Source organism: Scomber scombrus, chromosome 12 (assembly GCF_963691925.1).
Source record: "Scomber scombrus chromosome 12, fScoSco1.1, whole genome shotgun sequence".
Classification (NCBI taxonomy): Eukaryota; Metazoa; Chordata; class Actinopteri; order Scombriformes; family Scombridae; genus Scomber; species Scomber scombrus.
This window is the reverse complement of record NC_084981.1, coordinates 8,834,570-8,861,023: the sequence shown is the minus strand read 5'-3', so window position 1 is coordinate 8,861,023 and position 26,454 is coordinate 8,834,570. Positions and strand designations below refer to the sequence as shown.

General features: G+C 40.7%; 1 protein-coding gene across 3 annotated transcripts; it reads left to right on the top strand.

Annotated features, from left to right (window-relative positions):
* The first annotated feature begins 2,796 nt into the window (after positions 1–2,796).
* Positions 2,797–25,131, top strand: klc1b (kinesin light chain 1b). 3 transcript variants are annotated; one of them, XM_062431078.1, is made up of 16 exons: positions 2,797–2,855; positions 9,647–9,917; positions 10,242–10,472; positions 11,542–11,623; positions 12,108–12,336; positions 12,487–12,574; positions 13,376–13,477; positions 14,008–14,181; positions 14,887–14,986; positions 16,223–16,275; positions 16,548–16,615; positions 16,923–17,031; positions 17,467–17,619; positions 23,626–23,750; positions 23,920–23,977; positions 24,084–25,131. In XM_062431078.1, the coding sequence occupies exons 2-16, from the start codon at positions 9,669–9,671 to the stop codon at positions 24,156–24,158; spliced, it is 1,896 nt and encodes a 631-aa protein (XP_062287062.1). In that variant the 5' UTR covers positions 2,797–2,855; positions 9,647–9,668; the 3' UTR covers positions 24,159–25,131. The 3 variants fall into 3 exon arrangements, with proteins under 3 accessions (XP_062287062.1, XP_062287065.1, XP_062287064.1); XM_062431081.1 differs by lacking the exons at positions 23,626–23,750; positions 23,920–23,977; positions 24,084–25,131 and adding an exon at positions 20,560–23,608 and having other exon boundaries at positions 17,467–17,592; XM_062431080.1 differs by lacking the exons at positions 23,626–23,750; positions 23,920–23,977; positions 24,084–25,131 and adding an exon at positions 20,560–23,608.
* Positions 25,132–26,454: the final 1,323 nt, after the last annotated feature.

The following is a 26,454-nucleotide window of genomic DNA, read 5'->3' as shown; positions in this document are numbered from 1 at the left end:
AGACAAACTGTCAGGATCAATAACTTCTCTCGGGAGACATAACTACTCAGGAGAAACAAGTTCTTCCAGGCGAAATCAGTTCTCTCAGGAGAAATAAGTTTTCCAAGGAGGAATAAGTTCTCTCAGGAGAAATAAGTTCTTCCAGGAGACATAAGTTCCCTCAGGAGAAATACGTTTTTCCAGGAGACATACGTTCTCCCAGGAGACATAATTTCTCTCAGGAGACATAAGTTCTCCCAACAGACATAATTTCTCTCAGGAGACATAACTTCACTCAGGAGACATAACTTCTCTCAGGAGACAAACTCTCAGGAAACAAACATAACTTCTCAAGAGACATGACATTTCTCTCTCTTTTTACTATTCTAAGTATAAAAAGTATAACATTTCTGCTCATCCTTTTTTGACCAGGACAAATAAAAACAGCTTGTATTTCAATTTAATCTTTTGTATTTCAAAACAAAAATTAAATAACCACTCGATTTTTGTTTTTAAATACTTTGTCCTGAAAAGAAACGGACCAATTTAAATAAAGATCATGATCACACAGAACATATAAGTAACAAAATGCATACAGCATGGCTCAAGTACAATGCAATACAATAAATGTTACTTAAACAAAAGAAGCACATTCTTTAAATAGGCACAACTTTACATTTTAAATCACTTTTGGCAAATCTGATTGTAATAACACAATTAATTTAAACATAGATGGGCAGTTTAAATAATACTTTGGCAAGTAGCTTTCTCTATCATTCATTGTGCTTACATTGTTACATTCAATCTAAATATGTTTGTCTCTCGTCTTCCGGTGACCTTTAGGAACTCTGGTGCTGTTCACTCTGTTAGCCTTTCTGTACTTTAGTTTTCATACAACAGATACTTTTCAATTCAGGCTCTTGTTTAAATTCTACATAACACTTTCTAACTAACACTTTCATACTTCGGGGCTCACTTTGCCACTTCTGAATGAACTGATCTTTCAGCCTGTGACTGTTCAAAAGTTACTGTTTTTACACTTTTTGTGAACTAAGACAAACCACAATCATCCAGTATCTGATTGACCTGTAAGACTCATACACACCTGAATCCAGCTAGAACCAGCTTCAATTCAATTCAATTCAATTCAATTCAATTCAATTCAATTCAATTCAATTCAATTCAATTCAATTCAATTCAATTCAATTCATTTCATTTCAATTCAATTCAATTCAATTCAATTCATTTCAATTCAATGCCTTTCAAAGCCAGAACCAGCTTCAAACCTTAGCTTGTCATCAGCTGGTCTTGCTAGATTAATCTTTTGAAACTGGTTTAACTAGTGATCAGCTGGTAGACCAATTTTGTGTAGCTAGTTTAAGATGGTTTGAGCTAGGTTTTGACAGTTGGTACCTGACTTAACAGCTGTCAAAAACCCAGCTCAAACTGGTCAAACCAGTTACCGACTCTAGCTGGATTTTCCAGTATTGTGAGAGAATAATTATATTATTTGACTGACATGCACACTTTAAACCTGTATAATACTAAAATGTGGTACATGAATGTACAAGTTCACATCAACTATCCCTGATATACCCAGCGTCCTTTATTAGTAGCTCCCAAGGTTTGTATGCCGATGTGTCATAGCAACAGTTCAGTAACATTTCTAAACCAGCTTTTTCATTCTGGTTCAATTTTACCTCTAGGTGGCAGAAAAGTCTCCAACTTCCAGTTAATGCACAAAAAGACAATGCTGATTTCTGTCTGTCTGTCTGTCTGTCTGTCTGTCTGTCTGTCTGTCTGTCTGTCTGTCTGTCTGTCTGTCTGTCTGTCTGTCTGTCTGTCTACCTGCCTGCCTGCCTGCCTGCCTGCCTGCCTGTCTGCCTGCCTGCCTGCCTGCCTGTCTGTCTGTCTGTCTGTCTGTCTGTCTGTCTGTCTGTCTGTCTGTCTGTCTGTCTACCTTATTTCCTATCAATACTATAAATTAACATTATCAACATTTTTTAGACTGATTAACAACACTAAAGAGGAAATATACCTCACTGGGTAAGGGAGAATCATTTATAGTTATTTTTTAATTAGAAAATAATTATTTTTGAATGTGAATGTGGGGAATATAACTACTATTGAATATAACATTAACTGGTAGATACAGTATATACAGTATATATAATAATAACAACAACAATAACAAAACATTGACATTTAACCAAATAACACCAACACAAATTGGACTGCAGTGCTGCAGAGTGCTACATGCCTGCTTTAAACCTTCCTGTGTACAGTCAAGAAGACATTGAATTTCTCAGGCACACAGAATGAGGAGTATATCCAATGCAAGCACAAACATCCAGTGAGGAACGCACATCCACCCTGCAGATATAATGGCTGTAATACATCCATGAGAGACATACAGTAGCAGTAGTGTTCAATTTAACCACTAGATGTCACTATGTGTATTTTTTTATGTGGTGAGTTTGTATGAGCTGCTTGTATTTTAAACATCTTTGAAAGTTAGAATGAAAGTTTAAAGTAATTATCTTCTATTATGGGCGCAGTATTACATTTATTTCCATTATTCAAGTAAAATATGTAGTCTTTGATATTAGATAGAAAAGAAAGAAAGAAAGATAGATAGATAGATAGATAGATAGATAGATAGATAGATAGATAGATAGATAGATAGATAGATAGATAGATAGATAGATAGATAGATAGATAGATAGATAGATAGATAGATGATTTATGCAAAGCGGCGAAAACAAAACATGACGTCACCATACATATAGTGAGCCGCAGTGGCTGACGGGAGACTTGCTGTGCTGGAGACATTTTGGATTTAAAGGGGCTGAGTTAGCCGTCAGTCCCAGCTCTCGGTAAGCGACAGCTATATCTTCACTAATATTACCACTGTGTAACGTTTGTATATGACTTTGAACGTACGTAGTATTATTTGACGTGACCGTGTAGATAAACGATCCTCTTTGCTGTTTAAAAAGGGCGAACTCGTTAGAAAACAGGGAGTGGTGATGCTAGCTGGTTAGCTGAAGCTAGCCAGCCGCTGTCGGTAGCGCAGAACAGATGAAAAGAGGTGGAAAAAAACAGGCTTTATGATGAGTTTCTACGAAGATATTGAAGCTAAACTAATAGAGTCATCGTCTTAAAAACACCAGAGTAAGTGTAGAGAAGGAAAGAAGCGGTGAAATCTGTTTTTAGTGTTAAATAAGACTCTTATATGAGGAGAATAAGACAATCGTAGCCTCGCTGTGAGCTACCAAAGTCATAACCAAATGAAATGATGTGAGTGTTATAACCAGCTGTGCTATTAATGTCAACCAATGGAGCATGTGATGTGTTGTTTAATGAAGTATGTTGAAAACGCTCAGAAGACTGTTTCAGGCTCATTCAGGTTGTGCAGACTAATTAACATATACATTAAAAGTCTGCCATTGTTTTTCTACGCTTCTACATCATTAAAGTCTAAAAATGACTATTATAGAAACGCATTTTCTATATAATGTGAGTCAGACAGATGCTACAACCATACGCCTCTCCCCTGGCATCAGTGGTAATGTTGAGGCAGACATTGTTCAGTGAGGAAACAGCCCTCCAGCAGCTGCTTTCAGTGGAGTGATGGATGACTGTGGACAGTGTCAGTGGCACTTCCCTCCTGGTTGTCCCCCAGCTCTGCCACACCCTCCCTCCCCCCGATGACTGCCTCTCTTTTGTGTCTGGCGGTGATGCAGGACAAGTGTGGTGGATTGCTGTTTATGCAAGAAACAGAGAGGAAAAAGTGATTTGGTGCTGTCAAACGTAATCAAGTAGACAGGAAATGCGTCTTTGGGGGATATGGCACCTATATGAGGCCTCTGAGTATGCTGAGACACCCACTGCAGTCTGTCCTTATTTTTTTCCCATTTCCTATGCCCAACATGCACCACACCCTTCTCACCCAGACACTGTGTTATGTAGGGAATATGTACTCAAAACAAGCTGGAAACTAAGTCCAAGCATTTCCAAAAAAGAAAATGACAGGGACTAAACTGTCTAAAATGTTGTGCCATTTAAGGGTTATTTACTTTATCCCCTCTTTGGATATCAGTGTGTTAAACCACAGTCGATTTGAATCTTAAGTGCGCAGGGATGAGAGGGAAGAGATTTTGAGGCACGAGGGACTGTGCGATGATGGTGTCAGCCAAGCAGAGATGTGATAATGTGAAGCTTGAGGCCTCTCCGGAGATGGAAACTAATAAAGATTGGTCCTCTGGAAGGGCAAACACGACAGAGAGATGATCCAGGTTTCAGAGGAGGCTCAGAGAGAAATGAAGCGATTCTACTGTGATATTTCTTTAACCACAGAGCTGCCTTTCATCACAGTTGGTTATATGGTTTCAGGGACCAAGGTTTATATGACAGTAATTATGTGACCTTTGATCCACCTGTAAACATGAGTCAGCTAACTTGTTGGTAAGAGTCATTTCCTGCTTCAACTTCAGCTGTTTTTGACACTATCTTTCTTTAGTCAGCAGGTTTTTCATGCTAGAAATAATGCTGCTCATGACCATCTGAATCCAAAAATACACAATAATAACAGTGTATTATTGTGTATTTTTTTGGATGAGTTAATAGATTTTAGGCTTCCCGTGTAATACTTGTACAGCTGTGCTTCAGTATACCTTCCCTGCAGTCTAGCTTTGTGAGTGATGTGAACTGTGGAAATACATTGGCACTTGTTTTGGATGGATTTTTTCCCTGCGCAGCTGATCTATGATCACTGTAGTCCGTACACACAGGTGTTTTTCCACTTGAGATTGATTCCAGTTCAAATGTATCACCAGAAACTAGCTGATCAAATCACTCATTGTTCATTGGCTGATTAATAACATGAGTCAGCCAGCGAACGTCACTGAAGAGACTGTGTGTTTGTGTGTTTGTGTGTGTGTGTGTGTGTGTGTGTGTGTGTGTGTGTGTGTGTGTGTGTGTGTGTGTGTGTGTGTGTGTGTGTGTGTGATATAACGGTTGTATGAATGAACATTACCTGAGGTGTGTGTGTGTTCATCAGGGTCTCAGTGTGTTATACTGTAAGTGTTTGGCGTGTTTTAATGTCTCTTAGGCTTTGTGACCTTTTGCTGCACTGCAGAAACCAAGCGGTTTGATATTTGGTCATGTGTTTAATTGGCTCGATAGACATTTAATGCTTGGTGCTCGGTCGCTTTGTGTCTGATGAGTATAGAGAAGCACAGTCTAGATCAGGATGGCTCCCTCCCCCCATCCGACCTGCTCCTCTGCTCTCCTCCTGCTGTGGGCGGGGCTGTCTCTTGTGTGCGCCCTGAGCTGATGTTGGTTGTTCCGACGGAGCAGTGGGAAGGTCACCATCATCCTGCAGGCAGCTCCCCTCCTCCTCCTCACCATCCTCAGCACATACCTCGCTGTCCAGTTTAATTTCCATTTGCCTCAGATTCACGCTGAGGGTTTCCTTTTTCATTTTAAGAGGGCTGCCTTTGGATTAGCACAGCAGCTTTATGATGTACCTTGCTAGCGTATAGCACTGTTGCCGAAGGACGAGTCATTATTTCCTCAGCTTTTCTTCCTGCCAAATTATGAGACTGTGAGCTGCCACTGAAAACAAGGTTAGTTTTCTGGTCCAGCAAACTGTAGCAGCTGCGAACTTCACCAGCATGAACAATAGATTAATGTTCCTTCTGTTTTTGTTTCATGAAAAAATGAAGAATCATCACCACTTTTGTTTACAATGAGTTGTCGCTCCATAATGTATTTATATATATTATATAAACATGCCACCTAATGGTTGGCCATGTTAGTTAAAAGCCATCTGTTGTAATAAGAAGCTCAAGCATCTGTTTATGAGTCATGTGTTATCTGTTGTGTATGCACAAACATTTAACATGGTGTGTGAAGTAGCTGTAGGTTGGGGGATTTGTGGAAAATGTTTTCTTTTTGTGCCCTAGTTTACTTTTGTTTGTTTACTTGTTAGTAGCTGTCTAAACTGCTGCCAATGAGGCTTGAGCAATACTCAATCCTGGTCATTCCTGTATCTCATCATGAGAGCATTTGGTTGAAGTCCCAAATATATGTGACTATGTGCTGCTGTACAGTGTAATGTTGTAATGTGTAATTACATGGTGGGCACATATTTGTTATGTTGTCCTAAAAGCAGCGTGATGCATTTGAGCAGTATGAGAAGGCACATTCTGGACATCATGAATTAGCTATTAGCCTTTGATGCTATCACTTGTGTGTGTGTGTGTGTGTGCACATGACTTTTATGAAAGGTGAAAAAGTAAACGTTAAAGATTAATTGAAGGGCAGTCATTTTGAAGTAAAACAATAGTCCTGTTGGACTTTATCTCCACTCTTTAAAGTCTTGTAAAATATTAACTTCATGTGTCTGAAGAAAGCAAGTCTTTGATTCAGGTGTTTGAGTGTTTTATCAAAGCCAAGCTGCTTTTTTTCTCTTCTCCTCTGACTGATATGAAAGTAGTTGCTCTCTTTGTTTGTGAATACTCTGTGCCGTATTCAGCTAGTCAGGCCTTTCATCCATATAGGTGGTAAACTACTGAGACTCAAAGTCACTGTTCAGGGTAATATGTTGTCTGATCTGTGAATCTGCTTTATCTCTCAAAGAGCGTTTCATGTGTCAGAGCAGGTGACAGCTGTGTCGTCACATCAGGTAGAAATATACTGTCGGTCCTGATTAAAGGTTAGGCTCCTATAACCTCCACCTTGACTTAAGTTAGACTTCCACTCTATTTGTAGCATAATGCTATAAAGTTAATACAAAGCAGTCATCTCTTTGACCATGAAAATAAGAGATTTGCATGATTTGTTTGTGGCAGTTGAAAAGACTTCATGTAAATGAGTGTTTTAGGACTGAATGGTTATCAGGAGGTATCCATACTATGGTCTGTTTTACTTTAATCTAAGTTCAGAAACATGTTTGTACTTGTCCTCTGACTAACTTCAAAATGCTTTACTGCTCTGCATACCTGAATCCACTGACTGTAAGAAACTGAGCCCTCTGGTCATTGGCATACTGAATATGTGCATACCATGAACATACAGCACACAACCTCAATTAAACCATTATGTACAAATGAATTCCAGCTCAGATGTTTTCAAATGTGTTTGAGTATACGTACTTCATGTTGTTTTTTTAATGTAGAGGTTATTTAAATGCTGGCTGACAAATCCTCCGGGTCAAACTTTTTCCAGACTTTCTTGTACTTTTATATTTATTGATGTAAAAAACTGTTGATGTGCATGTCGCCCACACTGAGCAGAGCCTCTGTAAATGTGCTCTTTTATTGCTCCTCTGCCTCCTCCTTGTAAAACGACAGTGAAGGGTTGATTGGACGTGAAGAGCAATAAAGTACAAAACTGCAAATGAGAGATGCTCAATATCACCTCTGGGTACTAAAGCTAATATACTCAATAATAATAAGTCAGCACGGTTTAACAGCTTTGATTCTTTGCATCAGGCTTACTCCACTCTTCAGTTCAGTGTTACCTCAGGTATCAAACAGAAGAGTGTCAGCCTCCAAAAATATTCATGTTTTTAGGAAAAGAAGAAAAATCGATGGATACCATTTTTAATTGAACATGGGTTTGAGTCAGCAGGCTCATGAACCCGAGTAAAGCTTTTAAATGGAAAAAAACAAAAGTATGAGCTGAGAGGTTTTCACCTGAGTGCAGAGATGCATTTTTCTACTCTGTATTGAGAGCATGGTATCAGGTTACCTGGCACTTTTCATTATGGACCACTGCTGCTCTCCTGGACATCCAGAGCCTTCAGCTGGTGGTACACAGGATCCAGTGTCATCACAATTAAAGCTCATTTCCACAGTGTGACTGATGTCCAGTCATCCATTACTGCAGTAGCTGCCCCTGTGTGCTTGTCTAGTGTCCATCATGAAAGACATTAGCATCATAACACTGTGCTGACAGCCCAGCTGTGATTACATGATGTGACCTGCGTAACAACATGGTAGCAATATAATTATTGGATACTAGCAACAGACCCAGCTGGATTTGTTATCTGTGTTTTTGCCATTACGTATGTGGACGGTAAAGCTGTGCCAAGTTTCACTCAAAAACCACAGCAAATGAAATGTTCTGTTAGTAGAGGTCTAAGGACACTGAGGCTTACAAATTGATGTGGGCAACTATTTCTGGTTACATTATGATGTCTTGGTGATGTGATGCCTCGCCCAGCTATCAATCGCACTCGCCAAGCAACAAAGAAAAAAAGTGTTTTCGTAGATTTTGCCTCTGATTTAATTCCAGGTGTTTGTAATAGGACTTTACATGGCTGCCATTATCTCTTCTGTTGTCACACACAAAGTAAATAGCTATCCACTGCAATTGTTGGCTGAATAGATACTTGCTGAAATGCAAGTGGCAGAGCTGGGAGTGGCTCTCTAATGGGGCAGTATATTTTTCTCCTGGCAGATGGCTCTCAGCTGGTGTTTATTATTGCTATCCCCCTCATCCTTAACCCGTATCCTTACTGCTGCTAAAATACAGCACACACTTGCTCACCACTGCCGGGCCTCAGTCAGAAGGGCAGGGCTGCTTTTTGCATTGACATTTGCATCGTGTAGCCGGCAGTGACATGGCTCAGTGAGTCATAAGTTATCTTCAGACTGTTAGAAGAAAATGGCACATGCTCCACACACTCACCAAAGGGCTGACATTTCTCCACAACACAATACTATTAAGTTTTCTCTGTGACTTAACCAGCTGCTAAGCAGTATCACTGAGGCTTTTGTCATGTCATCCTCTCCTTGACGCTTCAGCCAGTCGGGCAGCCAGCGAGGCCTCTGTTTAGATAAAGTAGCTGGCACCAGAAGGCATCCACACTGCAGCATCTGTGTGCCCTCTGTTTCACTGCAAGCTGGTGCACAACTCCCAAGCAAGGAGCCAAATCCCAGCAGTCTGTCCAGCAGAATAATATGTACATGTAGCTCCCGGCTGTGCATAAAGCAGGCATTCTGTACATGTCTTTACATAATACTGTGGCCATTCATTCCAACACTTGCTTGTTGTTTTCACAGAATGTGTTTCAGTCAAGTAGGCCGAACTGCATACATTCTTAATTTGTCTAATTTAACAGCTCAAAGAAATGCTGACCTATCTCACTCATGAAATTTGAATATCTCAGCTGAAGTGATAAAACACAAGTTAATTTCCCCTTTTATGGCTGTCACGTTGCTGGTGGATCATGCTACGATGTTGTTAGCTGAGCACAGAAATGATGTGGTGTCTGTGAGCATCAAGGGACGAGCTCTGCACTGTCAAGACACCGATACTTTAAACTGGAGAACAGAGTGTGGCTCCTTTCATATTACTCCCGTGGATAACTTCTCAGATGTTTTACAGCTTGAAGGATCATTTGAAACTGAAGGGACTTTGAGTTAAAGACAAGTGAAGTAACAATAGACAATGTTGTGACAGTTGCTGTTCTGCTGAGCCAAATCCTCTGTGATCTCAGGTTCTGTTTTGTGAGTTTCAGTGTTTAATAAGCACAGCTGCATATTTGAAAATGACTTTTAATGTGGCAGCTGCTGCTGTTAAAAATGTTCCCACACAGTCCACTTTGTTATCCTATTCAGTCTGTCTCCTTTTGTTTTTTTCTCAATCTCTCCAGGTTTCCCTGAGCTACATAAAAGATGTCGACCATGGTGTATCCACGGGAAGAGAAGCTTGAGAAGCTCTCTCAGGAGGAGATCATCTCCAACACGAAGCTGGTGATCCAGGGTCTGGAGGCCCTGAAGAACGAGCACAACTCCATCCTCCACAGCCTGCTGGAGACCATCAAGTGCTTAAAGAAGGATGAAGAGGCCAACCTGGTGCATGAGAAGTCCAACCTGCTCCGCAAGTCAGTGGAGATGATTGAACTGGGCCTGGGAGAAGCACAGGTAAGATTGGGTGTTTGCTGTATGAAGAGGGCTAAATTGTGATTTTATATTTCACGTGTAGATATATTTTGGTCCCAGTTTTAATATTGAATAATGCACAATGTTGTACATTTTGTATATGTGTTTTTTAAACTACCCATCTGTGTCTTACTGTGTTCAACTTTGGGTGTTTCTGCTTCCTCACGGCTTCCTCATTCTATACTAAGCTTATGTGATGATCATGATTCATTCAAAATCAGCCCCAGTGTGTACACATTTTTCCAGCCACAGCTACAGTTCGTACTTGTTAAATGTCACTGCTCTTCAATGCTGTCTCTGTCCCAGGTGATGATGGCCCTGTCCAACCACCTGAACGCCGTGGAGTCTGAGAAGCAGAAGCTGCGTGCTCAGGTGAGGAGGCTTTGCCAGGAGAACCAGTGGCTGCGGGACGAGCTGGCTAACACCCAGCAGAAGCTGCAGAAGAGTGAGCAGAATGTGGCCCAGCTGGAGGAAGAGAAGAAGCACCTGGAGTTCATGAACCAGCTCAAAAAGTATGATGAAGACGTCTCACCCACTGTAAGTACCCTAGACTCTGAAACACACAAAGTTTAATATCAACACTGAAGTTACAGCAGCAGGGGTGAATTTGATCCATTATTTGGCCTCAACAGTTAAATAGAAATGACTTATGTAACTTAATATGATACAAAATACTAACACAAATCTTGTGTTGTGAACCTACATGGAAGATTTCTGTTGCTCTGAATTACTAATGTAACTCTAAAGGTAGGAAAATTGTTTGTAGAATCTGATACAGGTGGATAAACACATGTTGTTTTTGCCGGGAAGGAGAAATTACCTGCAGGGTCTTCCAGGAATGAGCCCTTTGGTCGGCTCCTCATTGATCTGTTGGTGGTGATGAATTGCTGCATATTCTGACAATATCCTTAGTCACAAAAAGAGGCTCTAATAGCCTTTATCCACTAACTGCTTAACTCAGCAGGAACACATCCAGCCAATAGCCTGAACGATTCTAGTCCTCGTTCTGGAAGCAGCTTTTTCCATTTTCCACTTCTTAACAGCCTGCTCTGTTAATAAAAATCTTTTAATGAATATGGATGAGTTCAGTTTATCCTTAAAATCCAATTTATCCTGTCCAGGTGAATTACTGAGCTCATGATATAAAGTAGCATTTTAATTTGGTGTTGGATATATTCTTCTAAATGTTTTATAAGTCTACTCAATTGCTTATATTGTGTGTAACACTTTCAGATGACAGTTGGTTTTTTTTTAGCAGAATTGAGTCCACATATTTATGATCCTTCATAATAACTATATGTTTATGAGCTGTTTTCTTAAAAGACCTTTTGGCTTAAATATTTAAATAGATGGAATCTAGATGACATGTTTTCTCTCATCGTTATCGCTCAATATCTACACTTCTCTCAGATATGATCATATGAATATCAAGCTTACAAATGGATATCATCTCATGCACGTAGCCTTTGATGTAATCACATCAGTGTGTTTTTTTTTGTTCATCTCTGTTATTTCTCTTTGTATGTGTGTGTTTCCTTAATGGTCATCCTGCAATTTCGTGCTATCTGTTAGAGGATCTGACTGGATGTTTGTTTCGTCCTCTCAGCAGGAGGAAAAGGACAGAGAAACACCGAAGGACTCCTTGGATGACCTCTTCCCCAATGATGAGGAGGAGCATGGCCAAGGAAGTGAGAGCAACAGTATTCTGCAACTCACAATGACGTTATGATTCTTCTCTGTGATAAGATTAGAGAACTTGATTATATAACCTGTCTGTGAGGAATTTGTTTACTAAAGTCATCATTTAGAGTGAAGAGCAGAGTTGGTGTCCTTCCAAAAGTATTAATAAGACATGATTAAAATAAATGGTCAAAATACAGTAATACATGATGTATGTTCAACAGGTCATTTAATGTTATTTTTTAAAAAGAACTCAGCAGCAATCCTCTCAATAAGCACATCCAGCTATGCGTGTAAATCCAGGATACACAGGGAGATAATGTCGTGGTTCCATTAAACACTCAATTGAATTATCCCCGTAATCCAATTACTCTCTAAATCCACGTGTTGTCTGCATGCAAATGCAGTTTGTGATATAATCAGGTCTGAGTTTTCTTCCTTTGACAGTCAAGTTGACCTTTTGCCCTCTTCGTGTGGCTTCTGTACCCACAGTGCAGCACCAACACAACAGTGCGGCCGTGGCTGCAGCCCAGCAGGGAGGCTACGAGATCCCAGCTCGTCTGAGAACTCTGCACAATCTGGTGATCCAGTATGCCTCCCAGGGCAGGTACGAGGTAGCCGTGCCCCTCTGCAAGCAAGCTTTGGAGGACCTGGAGAAAACCTCTGGACACGACCACCCTGATGTGGCCACCATGCTCAACATCCTGGCTTTGGTCTATAGGTCAGATAAGACCCCATACAGCTGGGTTCAGCTATTTCTTTTTATATTCATTTTCTTTGTGTATGCTGCCCTCTGTGCTAGAATGTCTTTTTAATTTGGGTGTATTCAGTCACACCATGTTGACCTGTGTTCTCTCCGTCCATCTCGCAGGGATCAGAACAAATACAAAGAGGCCGCCCATCTGCTCAACGATGCCCTGTCCATCCGGGAGAAAACCCTGGGCAAAGACCATCCTGCTGTAAGACCCTGCCGTTGCCATGGCAACCATAGCTCCACGTGGACACATCCATGTTTAGATAAATCAGATCAGTGTTGGTTCATAATTCCTTGAAGCCTCTGTCAACATGGAGGCAATAACTGCACAGTCGAGTGTATTTACTGTCCTACTAAGTCGGCCTGTATGGATTTTTTCCTCTATTGAAGTATGGATTTTTGACCATGTGCCTACAGGTTTGAAAGTAATCAATCTGCAATTATTCAATGATTGCTCATATATCAAGAATGACCTAAATTGCAAAATACTTGCAACATCCATTGAGGAACACTAGAACATAAAATGTATTTAATTGTGTCTGTAATTTAAAGCAAGGAGCTTTTGTAGTCCTACCCCTATTTTTCTTTTCTTTTTTTTTAAACCAGTCACTTCCAAGCTAAAGAAGAGAACCTACAAAAAAACAAAACAGAAACTTAGAAAATACAGAACAAACAAAGAAACAAAAAACATCCAAGTATTCAAAACAATACTTTTGCTCCAAAACAGCTCATAAATTCTGAAGGAAGCTATTAAAGCACTGTGCCAGTCCCTGAGGCAAACCGGGCTTTGCAGTTTGCCTCATCGTTACTCTTGTCACCCCATTTAAACCACAACACAGAATAATGAAACAAAAAGACTAGTTCCTATCATCCTATGTAATCCAGGTGGTTTACACAACAGTAAATCAAGTTCTTGCATTGTGAAGCTAAGCCACCTGTTACAAAGCAAGGCAGAGTACATAAGCGGCTTATTCTGGTTTTGTCTGTTTCTGTATACGATGTCCAGGTTGCTGCGACGCTCAACAACTTGGCCGTGCTGTACGGAAAGAGGGGGAAGTACAAGGAGGCCGAACCTCTGTGTAAGAGGGCTCTGGAGATCAGAGAAAAGGTAGGCCACATCCCTGGATTGCACCTTGGCCCTGCTATCGAGGCCTCATCTCAAGGCAAAACCCGTGAACAATTAGCTCGTTGTAATAAAGTAATTAACACTGATAATATTTCCAAAATGTCAGTTGGAGTTACTGTAACACCGGCGGCTATAAATAGGAAAAAGAGCAAATGGTTTTCTTAAATTGTCTGTGAAGTTTCCGCTGAGTGCCACGCCGATGTCGGAGGGTTTAATTGAGATCACAGCTGAAAATGTGTAGCAGTCGTTGGGGGAGCGACGCAGGAGATGGATAGGAGACATGACAGGGCTATACAGCTCAGAAGGGTTCAATGAGTCTCTCTTTGCCTGAAAGCTCTATTCTGTGCTTTCTATTGATCAGATAGCTTTTTATTAGATCTCCTGAGTGCTTGCAGCAGGGGAGGCAGCACTCAGATGGAAGGTACAGAAGGGAAAGGTGCATGTTGTAGCCAAAAGTACTGAAACACATAAACTGAAATGCTAATCCCAAACATTTGCATAATTTCCATCAGGTCCTGGGGAAGGACCATCCAGATGTGGCCAAACAGCTGAACAACCTGGCTCTACTGTGCCAGAATCAGGGCAAGTACGAGGAGGTGGAGTACTACTACTGCCGCGCCCTGGAGATCTACGAGTCCAGGCTGGGCCCAGATGATCCTAATGTGGCCAAAACCAAGAACAACCTGGTGAGAGAGAAGCCATCACATCAGCTTTATTGTTGCTTTTTCTTTTTTTTTTTTTTCACAAATTAAGAGCTGTGAAACACATTCACTTTAACATGTTATTAATTTTGACAAGAGCTACAGTCTCTATTGAGCTGTGAATGTGCAAAGGTAAACACAGACAGAGCGTTCCTTTATTGAGAACAGAATCAGTCATTTGTTCAGTCAGCCTCAGCTTGGTCTCTGCAGGGGTGTTCAGCATGTATACTGTGACTGATTTCTGCCTGCAAGGCCTCTTTTATTCAATTGATGTTTTTCAGGTTTTCATTGTGCCATACTTAACAAAAAGGGCACTGTTTGTTTTAATAAAAGCTATGAGCTGCTGCCGAATCCTACAATATTTCAGGCAGATACATGCAGACAAAAGTATCATCATCTTCAGACATGTTTATATAACATTTTTGTGTCAATTAGCATTGCTTGTTGTGCATAAATCCAGCAGTCCTCTGTCAGCTGCCTTGCGTCTCGTAGCCCTCCGAGGCCTTTCCTGATGATGGAGAGGCTGTATGCAGACAGTGAGGGAGGCTCCATGGTGTTTTATCATTTTTCATGAGCCACAGTGTGCAGGAGAAATATGCTGCTCCTGGTCTCTGAGGAGAGCACATTGTGAGCAAACAGGCCTATTTGACCCAACGCTAAAATATGTTTTCACTCCTCTTTCTTCTTCAGGCTTCCTGCTTTCTCAAACAGGGGAAATACAAGGAGGCTGAGATTCTGTACAAAGAGATTCTGACTCGTGCTCATGAGAAAGAGTTTGGATCTGTTGATGGTAAGGCCTCGGAGTAGATACTGTAGCTTATCAGGCTGCACATGTCTTAATCATTTTTTATATCACTGTGCTGGAGATTTTTGTTTTGTTCAATCACCCTTCAAACATGGTGAATAAATACAAAGGAAACATGGTGGTGGGTGACAATAAATAGCCCCTCAAAAAAATACATATTAGATTTGTTTTTTGTTGTTGTTCCCCTGCTCCACTACTGTTTACTGTTTGTGTCACACCAGCGAGCAGAGTCACTGATGGACAGGTCGTTCAAAAGTGGACGATGGTCTAAGCAGGGAGCCAGCTTCACCATTCAGAGGGCTCAAAGAATCTTTATCAGAAAGCTTTGAAGAAATAAAGAGTTTACTTGTCTGAAGGATGAACTCTTGCAATGTTCTTCTCGTTTAGTTTAAGCTAAGCTTTTTGATGGCTTTCCTCTAAGGATGAAATTGCCTTTTTTTTAAAAAGGGGAATGAAAGTGACTTCTGCACAATGTACAGCTTTTTGAGCAAAAACAGTGTCTCAAATTCTTCTGACAGGTTTACTTTTCATGTGTCACTTACCTTAAGAAAAGTGATTCAAATGTTTTTTAAAACCTGTTGGTAGGATGAAGGTTAAGAAGAAGCAAAGCATTTTGGGTCTATGGGAGTAAAAGAAGATTTTTAAATATTTTTTATTTAACAGTTATAGATGCTATGTTTACAGTGTCTGGAAAAAAGTGTGATGGGTAATATTTTAGCATTATTTTGTCTATTGTCTTGTTATTGTTTCAGCACCAGTGTCACTTTGTTTCACATTTCATATGTTCACGTCATATAATTTATTTTTTATTTAATTTGGGATATAATCTGCAAAGATGTATATGAAAGGATTAAATTTAGAACAACTGTAACAACAGGAGTGGTCTCCATTTCTTTTATAAAGTCTTTGCATTTTGAATTACTTTTGAAAATGTAATCTGTGTTATATATTACCTTAATATCTAGACTCCAGATTATGGTTCATTTCATCATCTTGAAGTGTCATATATCATGTTTTACTAACTAAACTAAATACTGCATACCATATCAACAGCCCAGGATTGTCAGATTTCAGTTTTTTAGCCAGTACAGTAACATGTTTAGCTCAGCCTGTTCAATGCATTATGAATTGTTATACATGGATTCAATGAAAGGTCAGGTAGTTCAACTGTGTACAGTCCTGTTGTGCCATGTATAGAACACCTCTCCTGTGTGTCTGCAGCTGAAAACAAGCCCATCTGGATGCACGCAGAGGAGAGAGAGGAGATGAGCAAGGTGAGAGCTTTGAGTGATCATCCTCATGACATTCTGAACAAAAGAAGAGAAAATCCAACAGTCAGTCAAATGCAAAGTTGTGAAATTGAAAAACAAGTCGGTTTATTTCACCTCCTGGAAGGTGAAATACGATATTATGTTTCTGAGGACGCCGTCCTGCATATACAATATCAGTAGTTATATGTAAACACAGGAGAAATGCTGCTGATCCTGTTTGAATAACTCCTCCCCTTCACACTCTCTTCTTCCTCTTCTCCCTTATTTACTTCCAGGGCAAGCACAGAGACAACACACCATACGGAGAGTACGGCGGCTGGTACAAGGCCTGCAAAGTCAACAGGTGAGGCGGAGACTTGATAAAAGCACTTTTATAATTGCACCATGAATAAAAACTGTAATAAAGGCCAAAGATCAAACACTCCATGACTACTTGACCCTGTTTAGTTTGAGTAAGAGCTTAGAATATTGTAAGAAAATGCCTGTAGTCAGTGTATTTTTTCTACTTTCTTCTTTATTTTTTAGATTTTTAACGTTTCCTTGAAGTGTAGTTTGTCCCGCAAGAATCTGCTCAGACCAAACTGTTCCTCACATGACCTTGAGATAAATATTGTTGTTTTGTGTGTGTGTGTGTGTGTGTGTGTGTTCAGCCCTACAGTGAACACCACTCTGAGGAACCTGGGGGCTCTGTACCGCCGACAGGGCAAACTAGAGGCCGCCGAGACTCTGGAAGAGTGCGCCGTGAGGTCTCGCAAGCAGGTCAGCCACATTTCTAATCTGAAACTATTCCTCTCTGCATGCAGATAGCTTATCAGTTCCTGTTTTTTGTCAATTCTAAATTATATTAGCACAGTCGATCTCATGATATTTTTTTCCCTCTCTCTACATTGCTTTGGATCCAGAGCAACACAGTAAGTGGTTTGTCTCTAACTGATAGCCGCCTCTAAAGCCATCACCTCCCTCCCTTAACATCACTCCCCTTTCACAGCCATTTAAAAATGTTTGCTTGTCTCTGTGATGCCACTGTGACAATAATTACAAGAGTTACAAGAGACAGGAAACATCAATTCACTCTTAATACCTCCATTTAACTGCACACTCTCACCCACATCAGCTAGCCAACGTCTCCCTCAATGCCAGTTCTGATTATATGTTTTGTGTGTGTGTCGTACCTGTGTGTGTAATCCCCATCAGGGCATCGACCCCATTCACCAGACACGTGTGGTGGAGATCCTGAAAGACGGAGACGGCGAAAGGCGGAGGAGCCGGGACAGCCTGTCCAGCGTTAAGTATGAGAGCGGCTCTGAGACCGGCGAGGAAGTGAGTATGGGCGTGGAATGGAACGGGGTGAGTACAGATCCACTACAGTTTGAGTCACCATAGCCAGTAAGCCTCACTGGAAGAACAAGGCGATGTTAGTGGTTTCACAGAGAGAGCAGACTGGTACAGAATACTTTGTTACAAGAGGAACCTTATTAGATGAGGTCTACTCAAAAGTAGTGATGTTCACTGAGCAGAAAGCCAGCCGGGAAGCTCAGGAAGTCTTTTTCTCACTGTGAATACATGCATCTTTTCCCAGCTTTCTGGAATTAGATGTATTTACTGAATTGTATCTGTACCAGTCCATTAACTCCCTGTAGATGTGCCTTTTCCTTCTCGTGAGCGCTTAGCTGCAAATCCTTCTTATTTTCAAAATAAGGTGTAAAGCTGATTGAGTGTCTTGGCATGCTGACCTGTGGTTTTTGCCAGCATCTGTTTGCTTTTGACTACATGTTTTGTTTTGTTCTTTTTGTTCATTGCTTGACAATGACACGCTAAATGTCTCGTTTTTTAATAAATGGTTGTTCTGCTGGCAACGCTTCTCACACATGGTAACATAAAAAAAGGCACAAGCTCATTCTCTGGTACGCTGGCAACATATGAAATATTAATTTGCTTTAACAGAGAAACAGACGCAGAGGTCTAAATCCCTACTAAGACGTCTCATGTTTCAACCATTAAACACAATTGACAGGGTTCCCAATACCCTTGATGTCCGTCCCTAAGCGCAGTAAACCGGGAGGTTGATACATAATGGTTCATCCTGCTGTTTTATAGCATCATTATGTGCACTCTGCCTGCGTCTCACCCAGATCAACAATCATTACTGTCATTTCACCTCGGGGCTTTCATCTCCGCTCAACATTTCCTATTGGATTTGTCACCCGCTCTCCCCGCTTGTAAAGAGGTCGTAGCTGAAGGTGAGACATTTGATGTAGCAGTGTATTGCATTCAAATAGACACTGCCGGAGATGTGTCCCAGTTAGAAGAAGCCGGCGGTGCTGAACCTTAGATAATCCAGATGATAGGACTGTGCCAGCAGAGATGCCTTGTCTGAGCCTGTGCCCCCCCGCCCTCCCACTCACTAAGAGCAGCCACACCCTTCACCGCACCAAACCCCCAGTCCGAACATGCATGCAGCAACGCCAGCCTCCCCCTAACATGCACACTAATGGACCATGTGTGTTCACCGCGTTCTCGCATAGTTGAGAAACGTCTGTTAACCCTGATGTCTGCCGCTCCATCCGAGCGAGTAACATCACGTTAGAAAGGTGGGGTGTCTTTGTGTGAATGCGATCGCTTCTCTCTGTCTACACACACACACACACACACACATATATATATTCATCAACAATTCATTCAACTGCTTCAAAAATTCACTTCAGCAAAAAAGCACCGTCTGCATGCGTGTGTATTCATCTGCACCTGTCTTGTCTTGTCTTGACGGCATGCAGAGGATCGCTGCGTGTGTGCTAGCGTTTCATTGTCCACATCACGGCCACAGCAGCACAAGTTCAATTAACAGTCAAACAGGAAAACATTTACTCATGACATTCTTTCTCATGCTATATTTGCTGGTTTTGTCTGAAAGTTAGTTTGTCACATAATTTGAGCTTTTGACTTAAATATAATTTTTTGCCATCCATCCATCCATCCATTCACAAAGCTGCAAACATATGTAGCTGTAACTCTGCTATCTTTTGTCCTAGAGGATAGTGTTGTAAAGCCCTTTCTGCTTCTGTGTAGACATTTGCTGAGAGGTGATTTGATATAGTGACAACTACCATTCACATGTAGCTTTGCCTAAACACGTCTTCACTCTGCTATCAGTACGTCTAATGTGTCACAGCTGATCTGTTCACTTCAGAATTAGATATAAAATAATATATACTAATATACTGTTTTGTGTTGAAATCATTCGGACCGGATTTATTTAAGTATAATTTAGAGACGCATATTTTCATAGTCTGTGTTGAAGCAGGATTTGTACAGTGAGGAGACAACAACCATCAGTAAACTCGTGGTTGTGTTTAAGTTAATTAGTAATATGTACATGCGTGTCTGTTCAAACTGCATGGTTTCACTCGTATGTCTGTCATGTGCTCTCAGCTAGACGCTTCAATGTCACGTTTGCATGTTTTTCTAGATTTCACCCTTTTGCCTTTTTTTCTCTTTTCTGCTCGTGTTACTAACTCCACTGCTTTGTTAATTACTCTTGCCATGACAACCAATCAGCCTGTCAATCAAATTTCCTTCTCTTTACTCAGTGGATTGTACTCTTCCTCTTGACTTCTCATTCCACAATAAGCTTGGGTGGGTTTGTAGATAGTAATGTAATAAACAGGCTAGATAATTTATTAGTCATCTATTAAGGTGTAGAACGCAGGGATAGTCAAGGTAGTCTGAGTAATTATATCATTTTATCCAGTTGAGGTTTAAGCAAGATTTTCAGTAGAAAAAGATCATTTTTAAAAAGCCGTAGAGAGAGATATTACTCCCAATGTCACTATATCTTATCAGCGCCCATTTCAGTGCTGATGCTTGCAGATGTCCCACATCTGCAGTGCACAGTCACCGGCGGGGCGCACTGTGCCAAGTTCAGACTTTGTGGTACCCAGGGAGGAGAGAGAAACAGCTGAGTCACAATGACTGCACCCACCTACCTACATGCTGCATCACCCAGCTGCCCTTTATTACAGCGCAGCTCCCAAGAAAGCTGTACATTTTGTCAAACAGCAACACCGCTTCTGATTTTCTAGATTGTTTTGTTATCATAGGATCAATCTTTTATTTTAATAAGAGCTATAAGTTAGACCCTGAGGGGAAGGATAGTGAGGTGTAGGTCAATGGGATGAAGCTGAGATGTGTTAGTCTATGTGTAGAGTAGGAAACCCGAACCCAGAGCTCTTAATCTTACAATGTGTGCCGTTTGTTTTTGTCTGTTTCTCTCTTTTTCTCTTTTATCAGGCCTAAGCCATCAAGATTATTCCTCCATCCTTCTCTCCTTCCCTCAACACAATAGCAAAAGGATGTGTGTTGTCTGTCCCAACAAAACGAACAGCTCCTCTACCATTCCCGGTGCCCCCCCACACACCCCTCTTCGGCAGAGAACGCCCCCTCTTCTTCTCCCCTTCGGTTGTCACCTCTGTCCCCCCCCCACTGTTCAACTGACAACTGCTGGGACGTTTGGTCTTCTCATCTCCGCTCTCTGTATTTTTCCTGATTTTTCTCTCTCTCTCTCTTTCTCTCTTTCTGTCACACTCTTTCTCTCCTTTTCCTCTCACTAACCCCCGCGTCCGGACTCTTTCTCTCACTTTAACATTTAAAAAAATCATTGTGTGTGTAATCTCTCCCTGTGAAGAAGTCACTCGCACATGTTTCCCACTGCGCCCACTTGTAATTTTTCCATAATGTGCATAGTAGATTTTATTTGACTGGAAAGAAGAGCAGGAAATGTTTTATCGAAATTTATCGGAAGAAGGCGAAAACAGAAATTGCCGAAAGACGTTTGAGGATCGGCGGACTCCACCCCAACCCCTCCCGCCAGATACGAAGTTACTGCTGAGTCAGCATATCTTACAAAAAAAAAAAATCATTTCTTTCCATCAGTTGCTCTGCATTGGTCTCTGCCTTTATTTGTTGCCTTGAGCACTCACAGCCTGATTATACAACAAGTATACGACTTTAACCCGGTGCCTGTATTTAGCCATATCTTTCTTCTTTTTTTTTAAGAGAATAACTTTTTTTGTGTGTTTTTTGTTTTTAACTAACCCCTGAGATGAAAACACCTAAACTGTTATGATAAGGTACTGTATAGTTCACATGCTTATCAAAAAGAAGTTATTCCTACAGCCTGGCTAACGGGAAATGACAAGGGAGCATTGCCTTTTTTTTGTTTTGTTTTTATAGATATATTTCCGATTCATTTCAATTTTGTATTTAAATTTGTTTACATTTATTTTTTAAATGCGCTGGACTATTTAGTGGCTGAATATTAAGGCGGTAGTTATTCATCCCGATGTTGCCACGGCAAGCTGCTGTTGCCATGATGATTTATTTTCAAGTAGCTCTCACCGGCTTCAGTGTCCTTGGTTGGATAGAGCATTTGTCACTGGCTCTTGTACACAGCAGCTCACATTCACAAAGGGAATTAGCAACAGTGGCTGATGCTGTGAAGCCAGTATGACAGCAGAGACCAACCAGAGCATCTGGCACAGATATCAGCCTCCTTTAGTAATTACAAAATATCAACACACTTCAAATTAATGGAGGTATTAATTTGAGAATTGCCTTTTTTAAGACGTATCTGTTGGTGTAGGAGTAGAAGCTAGTGTTATCATTCAATGGAAGCTCGGACTCCGCAGTAGTATTAGTGTGTGTTTGTGTATGTTTTGGTGGTACAGTCACAGTGGCCACTCTGGATACTGTCTTTTGAACACAAAGCTTAATGGAGTGTGTTGCCTTCTTCTTTTCTTTTTAGTACACAAGTTGTTTGCAAAGTAAACATTGTCAACTTTTTGGTGAATCCTGTTTTTAGACGCCCCCAAGTATACAGTGCGAGTGTTTCCTCAAGATCAAACTGTTATTTGAGATGTGTAACTAACTGAATGTAAAAATGACTTTAACATCTTGGAAGTGTAATTGTAGGCTGTATTTCTAGATTCGACAAGTGCATTCACTTATACGGCTTTTTTCGGTATGCTACTTGCCTTGATTCTTCATTCCTTTCAACGAGTACACCTATACTTCTAATGCAACTCTCTGAACAAAAGAATTGACTATGTTCATCACATAATTATGACAATAATGTTGTGTTAGTGGAATGCTTATTTATTGAACTGTCTATTCTTGACATATATATAGTGTGACTTCAGTTTCCTAAAGCGGAAGAACATAAATGGTAAGGTCTATAAGCACTATCATAGTAAGTAGGACTGCATTATATTTACCATTCTGCATTGTGAAGATTATTGCATCAACACATGTTGGTATTCTCAAATAAAGTTTTTCATTTGTGAACTTTGTGTTTTCTCTCTGTTGGGTGGAGGCATTTGTATTATTTGGGATTCTTTGATGTTTCTGCGGAGCCGCCCAGTGGAACAAATGTCTAATTTGTGGCAGCTTCACATATACCCACAGCTCCTCCTGCTGGTAATGAGTCTGCATTGCATTATGGTCTTCCCACTTCAAATCCTGCAAAAACCAGAGGAAGTTTTACATACTATTCTGTTTAAAGTGTCTTAAACACACATTCACTATAATAGCACATATGTGGCTGACAGTTCACATTATAAGAACGAATGAATGGATGGATGGATAATTCACTGTAACACTGAAAGTCACCTCGACCTAAAGAAAATCTCTGTTATTAGAGCGCATACAAATTGTTGAATTGCTTTTTTTCACTGATTTAGTATTCATTTTACCATACTACTGTACTACTACTATTACTACAATCACTGGTATTACTATTATTCTGGCAATTTAGTATTGCACAAAGCAGGTCAAAAAAGACACACATGCTTAAATTTCCTGACTTTTAAACCCTAGTAAGCTTCAAACTCCCAAAATCCTTCATCCTACATTTCAAATAATACAATTCATTATTTTATTAGACCCTCCATGCCTCTTTTCAATACCACACCTTTAGTTTGTAAAGCAGGGTTTTTGCTCAAAAGTTTAAGTCTCATGCTCAAGCAAACATAACCTTGAAGACAACATCACACTTTGGAAGCTGCTTTCAGAGCAACAGAAGATATTATACAGCTTTTCTCACAGTCTGAGTAGTGCACCTGAGAATAATGTTGAAAGGTCTGTATTTTACTTATCAATCTTCTGATCTGTTCACTGATTTGCAGAGTCATGCACGCAAGTGCAAAAGTCATAGTTCATTGACATCAATGTGCACGTTCAGCTCTCTGCACATAAATGTATAAAAGTCTCAAATGAAGTATGAGAAATAAGATGAGTTGTGAGTTGATGTGCAGTGATGGATAGATGGACGGGCTGATGAGTGTGTGTGTGTGTCTGCAGGACGGCAGCGGAGCCCTCCAACGCGCCGGCTCTCTGGGGAAGCTCCGGGACGTTTTGCGTCGTAGCAGCGAGATGCTGGTGAAGAAACTGCAGGGCAATGGACCGCCTGAGCCTCGCAACACCAAGTAAGAGCTGAAGAAATCCACTGATGGAGAAAAACTGCCAAATCTTCACACTGAATGATGAATAGCAGCCATTTAGGCAAAATATACTCTGGTAGAATTCTTATTATGTATCTGTTCAGCCACATTCATCACAAGCATAACTTTTCTTTTCTTACTATTAATCCCACAGCATGAAGCGAGCTGCTTCCTTGAATTATCTCAACAGGACCAGTGATGACCCGTTCCAGGTAAAGAATAGTTTATAGTAGAAGCTTTAAAATTGTATTAAACTTTTTATTATATCACTGTAAATCTTATGTTTTAACCTCTTGTGTTGTGTTTGCTCTGCTGCAGACTCGAGGAAGCAGTAACTTCAGGGATAGCCGGGGCCTGAGCTCCAGCACCGTGGATCTGTACTCTGGAAACTGAGCAGCAGGTCTACTAAAACCTCCACTGCTGCGTTCTCCCACCCAAAGATGCTCCTGCTCCTTCGGCTCGTTCTCTGAGCCGCAGCGATCACCAACAACATTTCCAGACAGCGTCAGCCTGCCACATACACACATTCTCTCCCTGTTTGCATTTTTCACCCAAAGATCTTCCTCCAAAATTCAGACCCAAAGACATTTTCAGTCGTTAAACCATATTCGTAGAACACTGGGTTTGTTTTTTAAATTCAGGTCGTTGCTTACGGTCTTCCGCTAACAGATCGCTGTGTCATCTCCCTGATCAATAATACTAATATTGGCGTCACCTTGGTGCCTCCATAATGTGGCCAAGTGAGCAATACCTCATGTCTCTCTCCCCTCATTTGTAATCACTGTGACTCTGCACTTTCACTCACTAGTGGAATCGGTTGCCATGACGCCACCTGTGCTGGTATTTTCTCTCCTCACGTTGTTTAAGTTTGAGATATTTGTGCTCCTCAAATTCATTTAGTCCTCCTGTGCCATCCGTTGTTTTATTAGTGCTGATTAGATTTCTGTTTTCTACATGTAAAAAAAAAACAGCTTTGTAGATTTTTTTTGTCTCCTGAAATAGAAATAAGTCAGATAATAAACAGATATGTTTGGTTTGGAGTGATGTAATGTAAAGTTGACATGATAACACTGTTAAAAACAAATCATTTTTATTTTTCATTTTAATGGTAATCGTACATTTTGCCTGTTGAGATTTGTTCAAGGATGCGGGGCTGTTGGTTAAAGCTTTGGGATACAGGGTGAATGTTTCTCCTGCTGACATGATTTTGGAAGTCATGTGACTCGTTAACGTTTGTCGGGAAAGGCATTTGAAATAGAAATAGGCTGCTACTGTTCATCTCCGTCGCTGATCTTCTCCGGTGCAGGGAAAAAGAAATTGCTGGAAACACACAACCATGAAAATGTTTGTTTTTTAATTGTATATATATTAAAAAAAAGAAAGAAATAATGAAGCTGAACGGGGTCACTTAATTTGACCTGTTCTTCCTGAATGATCTCTGGTGCCATGCAAAGACTCACACTGCAGGTCTGAGTTGCCAACTGTGAGCACATATTCAAATGTTGTTTACAGCGATTAGGATGTGTGATAGATTTCTACTTTGTAATAATGATAGATTTTTGCACAATACTCAGATGAGTGTCTTCTATCTTTGATCGCAATTAGTGAAGCCACTCAAGAAAACTGGAATGTCTTGTAATAATTCTTGATATTTTTCTCCCTTGTTTTACATGTTTTTTCCTTTTAATCCTTTGTAAAAAAAAAAAATGTTAAATTGAATCTAATCATAAGTTCACAAATCATGCTATGGTAAGAATTGGAGGTATCTGTTTGATCTGTTTCTTTAATAATCTCATGTCATAATCACTGTTTCAGAGTAAAAAAATAGCCATTTGTTTCCCCAACTTGATTCAGAAATAAAACCAACATTCCTCTATTCATAGTTTTCTTTTATGTTCTCACATTTGTGTTTCAGCTTAAAAATACTCAACAGGATAGTGAGTAAAATGAGCCTGCTGTGGTCTGAAGTTAACCTTTTCCCCTTTGTGTGCTCATTACAGTCTAACTCAGTGAATTACACTAAGAAAAAAAAAGACAGTGTGGGAACCCTGTGAATGTTCATGTCAAGATGTGTCTCCCAGAGCCCCCCCCCCCCCCCCCCCCCCCCCCTCCTCCTCCTCCTCCCAGAAGTCAGCCGGGGGTCTCTCTGCTCTCTGGTAATCTCTCAGTATGCCAGAGCTTTACTGTTCAGAGCCTCACCTCTTTAGGAACTCCTGAGTGCTTTGAATGAACCAATCCCAGGATGGTTTCCTTCCACCGAGAGCTGTCACGCTCCTTCTCTCTGTTGTCTTGGAAGCAAACAGCGAGTAGTAGAGTAGAGTTCATTAGTGCATGAGAGTTGACACCATGGCTTCAGGAATTTCAAATGAAAGAGGTGTGTGGGGTTGTAGCTCCTGCTGAAAAACTCCAACTTTTCTCTTTGGAATTTGTGCAGAACAGTTTGCCTCAGTCACTGCAGCCTTTTAAAATCAGCATGTTACACTGTGACACTGTTTTGACCTTTTTAATCTTTTAGCCTGGATGCCAGCATGGTTCTAGCAGACAGTCACCCAGGTGCCAGCTGGACCAGCAACATGACACCAGTCACACAGAAACACACACACACACACACACACACACACACACACACACACACACACACACACACACACACACACACACACACACACACACACACACACACACACAC

Coding starts and splice junctions, on each gene's coding strand:
- klc1b (XM_062431078.1), top strand. CDS start 9,669: ATGTCGACCATGGTGTATCCACGGGAAGAGAAGCTTGAGAAGCTCTCT. Junction 12,575..13,375: donor TGGGCAAAGACCATCCTGCT/GTAAGACCCTGC, acceptor TACGATGTCCAG/GTTGCTGCGACGCTCAACAA. Junction 16,616..16,922: donor AAGGCCTGCAAAGTCAACAG/GTGAGGCGGAGA, acceptor GTGTGTGTTCAG/CCCTACAGTGAACACCACTC.